At 43.0% G+C, this 15,635-nt stretch overlaps 1 protein-coding gene across 4 annotated transcripts in view; it reads right to left on the bottom strand.

The window, feature by feature from the left end:
* Positions 1–15,635, bottom strand: part of SCN8A (sodium voltage-gated channel alpha subunit 8) — a 129,974-nt gene that overhangs the window by 11,166 nt on the left and 103,173 nt on the right. For all 4 annotated transcript variants that reach the window (XM_030554892.1, XM_030554893.1, XM_030554894.1 and 1 more), the window contains 4 exons: positions 8,948–9,070; positions 2,780–3,064; positions 2,191–2,244; positions 570–707 (listed from right to left, as the gene is read on the bottom strand). In XM_030554892.1, coding sequence (XP_030410752.1) covers positions 570–707; positions 2,191–2,244; positions 2,780–3,064; positions 8,948–9,070 — 600 coding nt within the window. The remainder of the gene's footprint in view (positions 1–569; positions 708–2,190; positions 2,245–2,779; positions 3,065–8,947; positions 9,071–15,635) is intronic.

The following is a 15,635-nucleotide window of genomic DNA, read 5'->3' on the forward strand; positions in this document are numbered from 1 at the left end:
ATTGGTCCTGCTTTGAGCACAGGGTTGGACTAGATGACCTCCTGAGGTCCCTTCCAACCCTGATAGTCTGTGATTCTAAGATAACCCCCCACATCCTTTTCTGCAGGACTGTTGCGTAGCCAGTTAGTCTCCATTCTGTATTTGGGCATTTGATTGTTCTCTCCTAAGTGTAGCACTTTGCACTTGGCTGGAATTGAAGGGCTGAAATAAAGACATGACTAGAAAATAGAGACATGAATGAAAATCAAGGTGTGTTTAGAGGAAACTACAACTTTTCTGAACCTCACTCAAGTTTGGGCAAAAATTAAGTTGATTCTTGTTTTATTGGAACTTATTTCTTCAGCCCCCTTCCTTAAACAGGCATTAGAGGCAAGTTGATAAGGGTTGTTAAAAATCACAAACAGTCTGTGATGCTAAGTTCTAAGCAATGAGGTTCAAGACCAGAATCACTGAGTGAAGTTCTATGGTGGCATTATGCAGGAGTGTCCTGACCTTAAAATCCATTAATCTGTTTGTCCTGCAAATAGCCCAGATCTGCCTCTATAACCAATAAAAAAAAGTGGACCTATCTTTTTCTTTTGTTGATTGAAGTTATCAATGATGACACCAATAAACAAGTTCAGGGTGAAAAAGGAGCCAAAGATGATGAAGATTACAAAGTAAATGTACATGTAGATGTTGTCCTCATACTTGGGTTGCTCTTCTGGCTGAATGCGGGGATGGGGAGAGAAACAGACATTGCAAAGACAGTATAAAGTATTGCTAAAAAGAATTGTTGTCTCAGTTCAAGTGTCTGTGTTAGACTGGGAAGGTGGCATGTGGCTCTTCTGGAACTTTTCTACCTTTTTTCTTTTTTTTGGTTAATTTTGTGCTGCTGAAATTTGCCTGACTGGCAGCATGTCAGCTCACCGACAGAGCTCCAGTACAAGCTTCCCCATCAGCACAGTGCAGGGGAGCTCTGACAAAGACAGGAGTTTGGTCTCTACCTACATTCAGACCTTTACCCTTCTGGCTGCAACGAGCTGCCAGCTTGGATGGCGGTTTTTATGATGTGATAAGCAGGAACTGGACCCAGTCCCACCCAAAATCTTTTCACATAGGGGGCACCAAATAGCCATCAGATAGGATGAATTTATGATCACAACCAATCCGGGCCAGATTTGAGCTGGTTACCTAGAGGAGAAAGCATCTGTAAATCTTTTACCAACCCTGAGCTATCTCCTTCCCAACATAGGTTCTATAATTAAGCCCTGGAGCCCTCTCTTGCAGATTTCTAACTAGGGCTTTGGAGCAACCAAGAAAATGCCATCAGAGAACCCACCCCCATTTATACACTGAAGCCAGTGCCTACTGAGAAAGGACTTGGGGGAAGGGTTAGTCACAGCTCTGACTCAGTTACGTATTTCACTATGGAGCCTCAGTATCTTTCTTGATTTAAGGAGCTTCCAGTGACCTGGGAGAGAACACTGGCCTAAATCCCACTTCAGTGCAACTGGAGAACATTTTGATGGTAATACACAAACTTCTTAAATGAACCTGATTACCAACCTTCAAATCATTAATAAACTGAAAAAGCCTGATTTTTGGAAGTGTGACACACTCACAGCTCCCATCAACTTCAACTGGAGTTTTGGGTACACAGCACTTCTGTAAAATCAGGCCCATAAAATATATAGTGATTTGCAAATCAGAGAGGAACCATAAAAGCAAGGCAGGAACACACACTGTAAAGGTTAAAATCTTGCATTTAAAAATAGTAAGAACCTCAGATGAGAACACAGTGAAAACAAAAACTGTTTAACTATCCCCCCATCCCCAACTCATGCTGTTTGCCTTTTTGTCTCTCACTTAACATGAAACAGTGAAATCAGACTAGTCATTTTCTCCTGTTTCCTTTTATAGTGAGTTTCATTTTCTGGTTCTGAGGACAGCACATTTGGAGTTCCATCACTGACTGAAAAAAAGTTTTTTAAATTCCAAATTCCATTTTACTTGACGCTAATAAAAAAGAAAATATTGGTGTTTACTCCACCCTGGCACCATGCAGATACATCCTTTAATGGATAACAATGCTGTAACCGCAGGAAATGCAACCTAATGATCACTACAGCAAATAAATAAAAACAACAAACACAACTTAAGAATAAGAAGTGGAATTCTGGAAGAGAGGTGGTGGGGAACGTGCTTTACCTTTCTGGAATCTACCGCTGCATACATGATATCCATCCAGCCCTTGAAAGTAGCCTAGTGAAGAAAACCACACATTCTTTTAGAGGGAAGTAATCTGAAATGAGCCTGGATAGATTAGATGTGTGGTACAGAACTGCATGAGGAGAGGTCTCACTTAATCTCTTGCTTTCCCTTTATAATGCACTATTTAATTCCACCTGTTGCACATCTGTGATTTTTATGGGTAATTTATTTAAATCTGCCTTTTTCTCATGAAGTGGAGAGCTTCATATACATTTTTAAAAGACATTTTATTGTTGTCTCATTAAATCCAGGGTTTGGTGGGGTCTTAAAAATTGCATAATTAAAAAGTGTTTTTTTTAAAATAGACTGGATAGAGCTCTCTGGGAATACAGGGTTAGAGGCACTCTAGGCAGGGCCGAATGCGCAACTTATGTCAAAATGAGGCTCAATGGCCTGATCCAATGCACATTCAAGTCAACGGGAGTGTTGAATTGGGGCATAAGAGGGAAAAACCCAGAAATGGAGATGGTCTGTTAAAAGATCTAACATCTACTTAGGGCTGGGAGGCGGGGAAGGCAAAACTTACAACTTGGAGAAGAGCCAGGTATCCTGCCCCAACATTGTCAAAGTTAATTTTCACATTCTTCCATCGGATCTCAGTGGAGTTGGGTGGCATCAGTGCTTCACAATCAGTCCTGTTGTTAACTCTCTTTATTTCGAAGCGCTCCTCGGATGTCTCATTAAAGCAGTAATGGTATTTCCCAGCAAACAGGTTAACCCCCATAATGCTGAAAATCAGCCAGAAGATAAGGCAGACCAACAACACATTCATAATGGAAGGGATAGCACCAACCAGGGCGTTGACAACCACCTATGTTGGAAGGGGCGGGAGAAAGTTTTAGTATAAAACAGAAGACAGTAGGCAGCAAGCATCAATACAGCTGTTTTTCGGGGGGAATAGGAGGTGAGGCCACTGATAGGTCCGTGGCTTTTAGTCTAGACTAGAGTTTGCAGTGAATTTATTCCAAGTGGCTAAAGGTTCTGTTTAGAAGCCCACTGGATACTGGGCTAGATGGACGATTGGTCTGACCCAGTATGGCTGTTCTTATGTTCATCTGTTGAGATCCTGTTTATTTTAAAAACAGGGCGAGTTCTTTTTGGATCGGCTGACTTTGGCTTTGGTTTTTCGTGGGTGTGTGTTTGTGCGTGCATGTGTACAAGAATTACTTGTAAATAATTTTTATTGTCAAAGGGGAAAAAATGATGTTACTGAGTGAGGCTGAGCTCAAACTCGTCACAATAATCAATAGACTCCTACCTGACTAATTGCTCAAAGCCAGGTCCAAAGATATCATTGCTCATGGATTTGGAGGAATTTATCAGCCAGTGGCCCTTGTGGCCATTCCCCACTTTAAAACAAGGCTGTGGTCACTTACAGGCCCGCTTCCTGCTCCCAGTGAGGTCAGTGGGGAATTCTGAGCCATTGACTTCAATGAGAGCAGGATCGAGCCCTAAAATTGCTCTCTAAGCCATGAGTCAGTGTAAACATCAAGATAATATTTGTGACTAAGCAAGGCGACCACGTTGTCTCAGGCAAATAGCTGAGCATGCAGGTTTGCAGGCTCAAGAAGAAAGAAAAGCCATATTCCCTTCTCCAAATGGCAGCAAATAAGACAGGAAGTGGTGTGCTGTTTGGTCACAGCTCATCTCTTTAACCATTTCCTAATTTGAGTCTTTCAGGAATTTAGAGCGGTGTTTCCCCAAGCCCTCTCCTGATAAACACATGGCAGAATTTAAGCTCTCATGCTTTTAATGTAGCCAGGGCAGTGGGTTATTAAATCTTTTATTACAATTCTCCTATTTTAGGTTCCTTTAGTAAATTAAATTTTTAAATTGTTTCATCTCTTCTGTCTAGTGTCAAAAGAGGAACACTAATCAAAGTTCTATGTAAACACACTGGTTTCAGGCATTCTGTAATTCAGGGTATAAACAATAAATATATGATAATTAATAACAATGTGGACTCCTCATAGCACTTTTCAGACAGGTCTCAAGGTACTTTACAAAGAGTCAGGAAGGCAATTGGGGTGGGAGTTGCAGTGACTCTTTGCTACCTAAGGCATTTTCATTATCACTGAAATGGTGATGGTGGCCTAAGCACAGAACTGGCAATCAGATCTTCTGTTCCTGACTCTGCCACCAACTGGCTGCCTTGACCCTGTGCAAGTCATTTAGCCTTTCTGGGCCTCAGTTTCCCCACCCAAAATAGAGGTGTCAGAGCCAGGTACAGAACCCAAGTCTCAGCTCTTCCTTAAACCACTAGATCACAGCTGTTCCTCAAAACAAGTCACTGTTAATGAAAACATCCTAGGTAGTAAATAGTCACTATGCCAGCCCTTAGTCCTCCCCTACAAAACAGATAAATTAAGCCAGTGATTCACCCTCCTGGGATGCTCTTACTATCACTTAGGGGAATTAAGATATTGAATGATCCCAGTCCCTTCTACCAGTTATTTCATGCAAAATGCCAAAGCGTCTCAGCAGTCACAAATGGTGGAACGCTAACCTCCCTGGTGAGGCATGTCTAAATCAGACTCTCAAACTCGTCGCTTTCTGCTTCATTATTTCATGTTTAAAGGTTTTATGTAACAATAATTAGTAGTGATTTAGTCGAGTTTCATGCTGACTCAAGTGATTCCATCTGTAACCCAATGGGATTTCCCTATAAATGCTCACTGAAAATTATACTGGTCCTAAAAAGAGATGGACTGAAACCAGAATCTTGGAGCTGCATCCCAGAAATTTAGACCCAACTCCAAACTTCCTGGCTTGGCCCCATCTCTAGCCCTGAATAACTTAATACAAAATCTAGAGATAATTTAAATTCAGCATAATAATTGACCAGGATGCTATTTTAGCTATTATAGATGCCCCATCAACTTGGCAATGTGGCAGCTAAAGGGTTAAATACAGATGTTCTTCTGCTGAATGAAGTTTTCCCTGCAATGATTAACAGGGGTTGAGACTAATCACTAATCAGTTTAACGCCAGCATAAATCCACTGACTTACATGGGTATGAGATCAGCATCAGGCCCTTTAAATATATGCTAAATACACAACACCTTTCCTTCCAATTACCTACTCCCCTTTCTTCCACTCCATTCTTAAGTGCACACACCACAGTGATCACCTACCATATTTTAAAACTATTCAGATATTAGCATGCTGATATGCCCCCGACTAGTTGTAGAGTAAGTATGCTGACTGGACAAATGCTCTCTCTTCCTGTAATCATTTACCTGAATAAATGGAATCAACTTACACTGTTTAAATTGGTCATTACAACCATAACCAACTTTCAAAAAATCTGAGAGAGGGAACATGGCTTTTGTGTGCAGACTGTGCATTGGCAATTGACAAATGTGCATGCATGTTTCACAGCATTACTGTCATACTTCCTGAATAATTTAAGAGCAGAGCAAGCTCTTTAAAATGCAGATTACTATGGAGTAGAGAAAAGCAAAGAACTACTTGTACTGTTTCCTTTGCAAAGGCATTTCAAATTACTGTCCTTGGGGTTGGAGGGATTGTTTTGGTACACTTATCTCAAAGTCAGAATAAAAAAAGAATGGAGGTGGTTACAAAGTAGCACAGTTACAGTTAATCCCTTTGTATCAATTTTGCTGAAGTGAAATAGTTTCCCAATGTTAAGTGCGTGTGAATCTCTCGATTCTACACCAGATACAATTCAAATCTCCAGGGGGGTGAGAGGATCATTCTCTCCAGCATGATTTACATTTATTTTTTAAAATGCCATTTATTATCTATGGACTTTATACTAGTTCTTTTTTCTCTCTGATTATACTGGTCTCTGTGACCATCTTATATCGTTATATAAACCACTTTTTAGCATTAAACTTTAACAACAAAAGAACGTGTGTCCTAATGACAAAAAAAATTAACGTTGTATTGATGTTGCAGTAGGGGGCAAATTGGTTCTATCTGGATGAAATTCATCTTAGTGCAGAAGGATCCTTCATACCACACAAACTCTACATTTGTTCATTGTGGGAGAAGTGTACACAAAAGTGTGGAGTCCTGGGGACCCGTGGGCTGGAGAAACAGCTGTGTGTGTGGGGGGGGGGTTCTAGACACCTAACTTTGCCGGACTCCATATGAACAAGGCCTGATCACTCTGGCTTTGCGCCACTGGAACAAATTTCACCCTTTCTGATTGTGCTATGTAGTTTGTAAGCCACTGTTTAGCATTAAACTAAAAGCCCTACTGGCAAGGGGGAAAAAGCCCTCCACCAAAGCAGATTATTATAGCCCCAGGGAGGAATCAACCCTGTTTGTATTTAGCATAGAGGTCACACAAGCCATCTTCGCTCAACCTGGATTTTAAGTCTTAATCATACAATCACACTTTTTTACAAGAATCTCAGCCAGGAATCGAAGTTAAAGGCTATCCTTCTAGAAATACTAAGTCTGTAGCTTTGCGGATATAGATATTTAATTCACACCTTTTATTATGACCCAAATGATGTTAACAGTATCAAGTTGTAGACCAAGCTAAGGTGACATTCTGGCCCCACTGAAGTCAATGGGAGTTTTGTCATTAATGTCAATGGAGCCAGGATTTTAGTGCGGAAAGGTTACTCATTTTTCCAATAGTGTCAGTTCAGGCGAATGTCCTATGAGCATCTAAAAGTTAAGATAAAAACACACATCGTCAATACCTGAAATCTGTTTTAGCAGATAAAGGCCATTTCCAGTAACGATACTTCATATTAATACCGTGCACTTGTATAATGCCTTACATCTAAGGATCTCGAAGCACTTTACAAACAGTAGTTAAACTTCTCAACACCCTAGTGAAGTATTATTAACCTCTCTGTGCCCTGTACAAAGGGGCTAAGTGACTTGCCCAAAGTCACTCACAAATCAGAGGCAGAATCACAGCTCCCTAGATCTAGTTCCAGCAACAAGATACTGCTGCCTCTTCAAGCACTTAGGGTAAAATGTGCTCCTGTACAGAATGCCAGCACACAGCTTATGTCCACTAAGCCCTCACATTTGAGAATAAATGAGATATAAGTGGCCATGGGGTGAATTTAACCATTGAGTTTGCTGTATTTGCCAACACTCATGAACTGCATGAAACAATTATAATTTTTTTGGCATTGGGAAAAGGGACTCTTCAGAATTCCACTTCAGCTATTTAAATTATTTTAAATCAACACAAAATTTGTTCCACTATAACAAAACTGCAACTGTGGTTCTGAGAGCGGATGAGCAGGACTAGCATTTCAGGGGATGTACTCTGACTGTGCTATTGAAGAAATTTGCTGAAAGATTTTTACAGAATTAGCCTCGTCAGGATCATTTCTGCACAGTTAAGGCCTCACTAGCGCTTTCTACACAACTCTGATATGGCCATGTTGTGTAGCTGACTTGAGGTTAGTGTATGTAGCCAACAGTGACTGTACAATTACTACTCTCAGTACAGACTATTGCTTCCACTCGATTCTCTTTATAGATATTGTAGTTTATGTCATGCCCTAGAGATCTATTTGGGAATTCCTTTAACAGGTTATTATCTGCCTTAGGCCATTAGTTTGCTCTAAATTACACCAGTGTAATTCCACTGACACCAACGGAGTTACTCCTGAAGTAACTTAGAGATTAGTATGATCTCCCAGCTGTTTTATTCCATTTTTAATATGGTATCTTTAACTTTAAGGGTGCATTTTCTTGCTCTTTAGTGCAATAGACCTAAATTAATATTGTTCACAACAGCAACAATGAACATACCCTTTACCTACAGAAAGGTATGTTTTGTTGGATTTTTTTGCACTTGATTATTTCGATACAAAAGGCGGGGGGAAAGCACCAAAATATAAAATCAGTGGCAAAGTAACAAGACACTGCAATCATTTCAAATGGAATCCCCATGACATTGGTACCATCTAACAATTTCAGGAAAGCTTGTTAAGTTCAGTGCTTTGCTTGTGCTTTGTTGCTAATATCACAGTGACAGGACCGGGTACCATAAAAGCATGGTAAAAGGGAGGGAGTGGAAAGGAAAGCTTCACTATCAGACAAGGCTTCCAGTCACCGCCAGACTGGATTGAGAACAACAAGGTGCAACAAGAGGAATTAAACCAAAAGGTTTTTTGAAACAGTTGAGCTCTCCCCCATTTCCTTCCTGCAGGGATGAAAAGCCTGAGTTATCCAAGAAGGAGAAGCAGCTTTTTACTGACTTGAATACATTAGATTTTTTTTTATAAACCCTTTAAATTCTCCTTTAATTAAATCCCACCAGCTCCACTGTGGCCAACAACTTGGGGGAGAGAGGGGGGAGATATTTGACGTGGTTCAAATTCTGCTTCTTTGCACCTGGTGATTCTCCCTAGATAAAAAAAAGTTACAGCTGAGAAGCCCCCTCGGATGCTAGAGGTATAAGCCAGGCCAAATGAGAACAGCCAAGTGTTGAACATGTTCTACGAATGGCATGTGGTTTGGGCCAATAATTAATGTAATGAGGCAGCTAAATGCATCTCCTTTCTTTAAAAGGGGAGTGTGCAGCAGAGGGCAGGGTAAGGGGACATAAACAGGGGTGTGTGATCAAGTTAGCAGCTGCATCATGATTCTGTCTGGAATTATCTTTCCACCAGTTTGATCAGTTCTAGCATGCTTTAAAAAACCCACTCCACAGGCATGCAGAAGGATCAGCTGCTAATGACATCTTACCCTCATCCCCTCAAATCGGGACAACGCTCTTAAAGGCCTCAAAGCTCTTAGTGTCCTAAGGGACTTTATGGCACCTAGTTCCGAGTAGCCCAGGGCATTAGCTACAAGGCTGACTAAAGAGACCTACACAGAAAACAAAAAGAAAAAGAAAAAAAAAGAAAAAAGGTTCCAAACTGTTAGAACGAATCCCCTAGCACTGATTGCCCAGCCCAGACTGCAGGTCTGGGTTCCCCAAAGATAAATACCGAAGACATGACACCAGCTGCCTACTTCACTTGACTGAAACGACCTGAAAGGGAATAATGCGGTTGAGAGAGGCATAAGAAAAAAACAAAGGGGAAAAAATAAGTGAGAGAGAGGCAGAGACACAGACGGAAACAGGGTCTGTTGGAAGGAGGAGCCCAAACGGATGACAAGAACCTTACCCTCGCCCTTTTATTGTCTGCAGGGTCCAAGCAGCTCCCATTAAATTAAGCCAGACAAAATTTAAAGGTACCTATGAGAAAGAATACAGATAAATACACACACTGCACAAACTGCCCTGCTTAGCTTATTCAAATAGCAGTCACCTCACTCATTTCTGGTGTTCTTTCTACAGCAGTGACCATTGAAAAACAGAGTAAGGTTTTATTATTTATATCAAAAGAATAAGAATAGTTTGGGGGATGGATTGGTATCATAAAATTCTGAACATCCTTGGCTTTAAAGCACGCAGTTTCAAATTTGTATCACTTTTATATCTCAGACTTTTTGGTTCTACTAATACAGAGCACTTCTCTAGCACCTCCATACAAAGATTTTCAAAGGATGCAGAGCTTAATTATCAATGAGCATCACAACCTGCTTTGAGAGAAGATTAGTATAATTACCCCCATTTTACAAATGGGGAAACTGAGGCACAGAATGACGATATGACTTGCTCAGAGTCACACAGTGGGTCTATGATAGAGCTGGGGATAGAATCTAGATGTCCTAAGTCCACTGTACTCTGCCTTAACCCCAAAGCCATCTTTTTTTTGGTTAAAGATCATATCTTAGAATATAACTTAGGATCCATTACTATGAGCTACGGAATGTCCTCAAGAGGTGCTGAGGGTAACTAAGCCTCTTGCAGGACTGGGTCCTTATCTTGTGAATTTAAAGGGACCTTCTGCCCGTAAAGTACCATGTACACTTAGTGGCTGTACAGGTGTGATCCAATTTCCATTTAAGTCACTGGAAAGACTCCTGTTGATGACACCGGGATGTGGATAGGGTCCTGTATAATAACTGTCCTTCACCATCAACACATTCATCCGCCTCCCATGAAAGCGCTTGTGATTTAAAATCAACCATTGTCACACTACAGAAACACATAAGGGCAAGTATCTAAACCAGGAGTAGGCAACCTATGGCACGCGTGCCAAAAGGCAGCCGGCAAGCTGATTTTCAGTGGCGCTCATGCTGCCCGGGTCCTGGCCACTGGTCCGGGGGGCTCTTCGTTTTAATTTAATTTTAAATGAAGCTTCTTAAGCATTTTTAAAACATTATTTACTTTACACACAACAATAGTTTAGTTGTATATTACAGACTTATAGAAAGAGACTTTCTAAAAATGTTAAAATGTATAACTGGCATGTGAAACTTTATATTAGAGTGAATAAATGAAGACTTGGCACACCACTCCTGAAAAGTTGCTGACCCCTGATCTGAACCATTTAAAAATGTCAGTTGATCATTATGTATCATGAAATAACTGAGCTCTTACATAGCGATTTTCCTTATCAATCATTAGGTAGTTAATCCTCATAACAGGACACAGTTCCTAACAGTGAATTTTTATCCTCCTTTAAAACATGGGGAAACTGAGGCATTGAGCAGTAAATGAACTGCAAGGATGGTGGCAGTTCATTCTAGAAATGGGCTCTAAGAACCAAATTCAGGACCAGATTTCTATTGCACCAATATTCAGGGATGCTTTGGTCTGGGCTATTGATTCAAGTCTCTCTGAGTACATCAACATGGCGAATAACCACAGCAGCGACTCTCAGAGCCTAGGTCAACTGACTTGGGGAGGTGGGAGGGCCTCTTGACGTAAGCCTAAAAATAGCAGGGTAGATGTTCAGGCTAGAACCCGGGCTTTGAAACCCTGGAGGGTTGAGGGTCTCGGAAGCCTAGCTCCAGCCCAAGCCTAAAAATCTAGACTGCTGGTTTTAGCCTTGCAACACAAGCCCTACAAGCCTGAGTCAGTTAACCTGGGCTCTGAGACTTGCTGCTGTGGAGAGGTGGGGACAGGAGGGGGTTGCTGTGTAGATGTAGCCTCTGTCATATTTATGACAGCTGTCTTCTTGCTTGAAAAGCAGTGGCTTGAACCAGAGACCATCAGAACTGAAACCATGAGTACGTACATCCTGATGTGAAGAGTCAGACTGGGGGCCGTAACAGATCAGGGATAGAAGGGGACATAAAATACATGGACCTGGGGGTTACATAGTCACTGTCTATCACAGCTATCCAGAATAGTAACTGTGCCCAGTATGAGACACATTATTTTCCCCTTCCCCCACCATAGTCACATAGATTTGAGCTTGAGGGTCAGGTACAGGGAGATGGACACCAGGGCTAAGGGATTTAGGAGTAAAGGAATCTCAGACTAAAACAAGAAAAGAATGTAGCAATCTCAGCCACTGACCACTTTTTTTTTGGAGAGAGGGGGGGGGCATCAGGATCTTTGGTATCTCGGAAAAAGCAGGTGCAGTTCAGTGTTTCAGATACGCCCCGAAATGAGAGTGGTGTGTGGACATACATTTGAACTGATCTGTGGGAGGAGCTGCCTGAGGCGTTTGTAGGTGGACATGGAGGAAGTGGGATTGCTGACACTTGTAGGATGAAGATTCAATCTCATTTTACTGCTCATGCATAGGATTCCTGCTTTTGCCCTCTTCAGATTTGACCACCACCAGCTGGTTCACAGCAGTGGGCAGGAGGGGACATTTTTAAATGTTTGTCCATGTACCCTTCGGTACTCTTATATCACACTGGCATGTCATCATGCCGTCATGTGCCAGCAATGCCCCTCTGCCATGTAAATTGGCCAAACCGGACAGTCTCTGCGCAAAAGAATAAATGGTCACAAATCTGAGATCAGGAATCGTAACATTCAAAAAGCACTGGGAGAACACTTCAGCCTCTCTAACCACTCAGTGACAGACTTGAAGGTGGCAATTTTGCAACCAAAAAAAAGTCAAAAACAGACTCCAAAGAGAGACCGCTGAACATGAATTCATATGCAAATTAGATACAATTAACTTAGGTTTGAACAGAGACTGGGAATGGTTGGGTCATTACACTAATTGAATCTATTTCCCCATGTTAAAATATCCTCACACTCTCTATGGGTCATCTCGATTATCACTTCAAAGGTGTTTTTTCTTCTCTCTCCTGCTGATGATAGCTCATCTCAATTGATTGGCCTCTAACAGTTGGTATGGGTACTTCCACCTTTTCATGTTCTCTGTATGGATAAATATCTTCTGTCTGTGTGTTCCATGGCTGCTACTCTGAAGGCTAGAAATGGCTCCAAAGCAGAGCAGCTCTTGTGTGTACTGCTCATATATATAAAAAAAAAATCTACAGCCCTGCTTCATCCCCAAAGACCAAGTGAGGGGTTTCAGATCCAAACTTCAGGATATGGGTTGGGGTGTCTGGACCTAGGATAATCTCTAATGTAGAATGCAGAAGTAATTCAAGCATTTCAAGTACAAAACAACCAAGACTCCACTGAGCCCCTCACCCTTAGTTAATGCCCTGGTCCCTACTGTGAATAAGACAAGAAATAGTGAAACTTACAAAAGGATATTTCAACCTTCAATGGCATTTTTCAGTATTATATACTCAATTCACTGGAAACTTCAACAGGCTGTTTAGTGGGCATTGGTACATGCCAAAAGTAATCCTGCTGGACTGAAAAGCAGAAGCCTTAATTATTATTACCCAGAAAAAGACTCTTTCTTCACATGCATACCCAGTAAGCTTTAGGAATCAGATGAGAAGGGTTATTTACCAATGCTACCAAACCTGAAAAAGAACATTCAAAAACATTGTTATGATTTAAATGCTTATTCCCTCTTAGGGCTTGTCTACATCAGAAAGTTGCAGCGCTGGTGAGGGAGTTACAGCGCTGCAACTTTGAAGGTGTACACATCTGCAGGGCACCACCAGCGCTGCAACTCCCTGTTTGCAGCGCTGGCCGTACTCCCGTTTTGTCTCGGGTGTAGAGGATCCAGCGCTGGTGATCCAGCGCTGGTAATCCAATGTAGACAGTTACCAGCGCTTTTCTTGACCTCCGTGGAAGGAGGAAGCCTCTGGTAATCAAGCTGGTTTCCTTTCCCGGTTTGCTCTCTCGGTCCCGGAGCCACCCAGCAAACCGCAGGGAAGGAGACCTGCTTGCTCGGGGTTCCGGGACCGAGAGAGCAAACCGGGAAAGGAGACCAGCTTCGCCGCGGTTTGCTCTCGCGTTCCCGGAGCCAGCCAGCAAACCGCAGGGAAGGAGACCTGCTTGCTCGGGGTTCCGGACCGAGAGAGCAAACCGGGAACGCCGCGGTTTGCTCTCTTGGTCCCGGAGCCACCCAGCAAACCGCAGGGAAGGAGACCTGCTTGCTCGGGGTTCCGGGACCGAGAGAGCAAACCGGGAAAGGAGACCAGCTTCGCCGTGGTTTGCTCTCTCGGTCCCGGAACCCCGAGCAAGCAGGTCTCCTTCCCTGCGGTTTGCTGGGTGGCTCCGGGACCGAGAGAGCAAACCGCGGCGAAGCTGGTTTCCTTTCCCGGTTTGCTCTCTCGTCCCGGAACCCCCCTTGAAGCCGCCCAACAGCGCTGCAGTGTGGCCACATCTAACACCACTTGCAGCGCTGGTTGCTGTAAGTGTGGCCACTCTGCAGCGCTGGCCCTATACAGCTGTACTAATACAGCTGTAACAACCAGCGCTGCAAAATTTTAGATGTAGACATGGCTTTAGTTATTGTTCCCATCACGAGATTCAACTCAAATCCCACTTCTGCCATTTTAGAGGCTTTAAAAGGATCTGGTCTGGCAGAGGTGGGATGGGATGGGATGTTTAATGAAGATTTTGTTGACCACGTTAGGGTTCAATACCTTACTTTTTAACACCAACATATTCAAATTCACTCTTCAGATTTTTGCAGACAAAGGTGTCATTTCCCAACTACTATACCAGGTGAAGCCTGAAATCTTCAGTAAAGCACTTTGCAATCAGAAAACTTAGCTCCCTAATATGTACACTTCCACTGCTCTTCTTCGCCACATACGGTAGAAATTACCTTACCGGTAAATTCAACATCCTCACTCTAGCAGTGATCTGATGCTTTCAAAGAAGTGAACAAATCTGTACTGCATTTGTCAATTGTGCAATACTGTACTTCCTGACCCCAGCTGGAATTAGCTCACACTATGAAGCGTGAGGACAGAGTTACCTTTACAATTTTGCTCCTACCTAGCTTAACTGCAGGCCTTTTCTTATTAAAGTATATGTAAACTATTTAATCTTGCTCAACCATTTTCCTCAATCCAGTTTGGGAGGGTTTGACAAAGTTCCTCCTCTACCTTGGTGGGTCCTGAGCTTACTGGCAGATTTGCTCACCTCAGTGATCTTCCCCCCAGTCTGGGTCAACTCCTCCTGTGCCTGATCAGGAGTTGGGAGGTTTGGGGGGAACCCGGGCCTGCCCTCTACTCCGGGTTCCAGCCCAGGGCCCTGTGGATTGCAGCTGTCTATAGTACCTTCTGTAACAGCTGCACGTCAGCTACAACTCCCTGGGCTATTTCCCCATGGCCTCCTCCAAACACCTTCTTTATCCTCACCACAGGACCTTCCTCCTGGTGTCTGATAACGCTTGTACTCCTTAGTCCTCCAGCAGCACAGCCTCTCACTCTCAGCTCGTGCCTCTTGCTTCCAGTTCCTCTCACAGGCTACGTCTAGACTACCGCCGTATCGGCGGGTTAAAATCGATTGCTCGGGGATCAATATATTGCGTCTCATCTAGACGCGATATATCAATCCCCGAGCGCGCTTATATCGATTCCGGAACTCCACCAACCCCAACGGAGTTGCAGAATCGACAGGGAGAGCCGCGGACATCGATCCCGCGCGGTGAGGACGGGTGAGTAATCCGATCTTAGATATTCAACTTCAGCTATGTTATTAACGTAACTGAAGTTGCGTATCTAAGATCGATTTCCCCCGTAGTGTAGACCAGCCCACACACTTCCTCTCCTCTGGCTCCCCCTCGCCTGACTGGAGTGAGCTCCTTTTTAAACCCAGGTGCCCTGATTAACCTGCCTTGATTGGTTGCAGGTGTTCTAATCAGCCTGTCTGCCTTAATTGGCTCTAGCAAGTTCCTGATTACTCTAGTGCAGCCCCTGCTCTGGTCACTCAGGGAACAGAAAACTACTCACCCAGTGACCAGTATATTTGCCCTTTACAAGACTCTTGTACCCCCTGAAAGGCTTAGTGCACTCAATGTTGATTAGGAAACTACGGACTGAAGAAGAAAACTAAAGGAAGCACTTGCAAGGCAAGTGAACGCAGTTCCAATGGCCATCATGGATGGTCAGAAGGAACTGAAGGGTGGGTCAGGATGACAGGGTTATAAACTGAGCGCCATGAAGGTACCACTCCAGGGGGCTCCACAGTTGA

The sequence above is a fragment of the Gopherus evgoodei genome, chromosome 3 (assembly GCF_007399415.2).
Source record: "Gopherus evgoodei ecotype Sinaloan lineage chromosome 3, rGopEvg1_v1.p, whole genome shotgun sequence".
Classification (NCBI taxonomy): domain Eukaryota; kingdom Metazoa; phylum Chordata; order Testudines; family Testudinidae; genus Gopherus; species Gopherus evgoodei.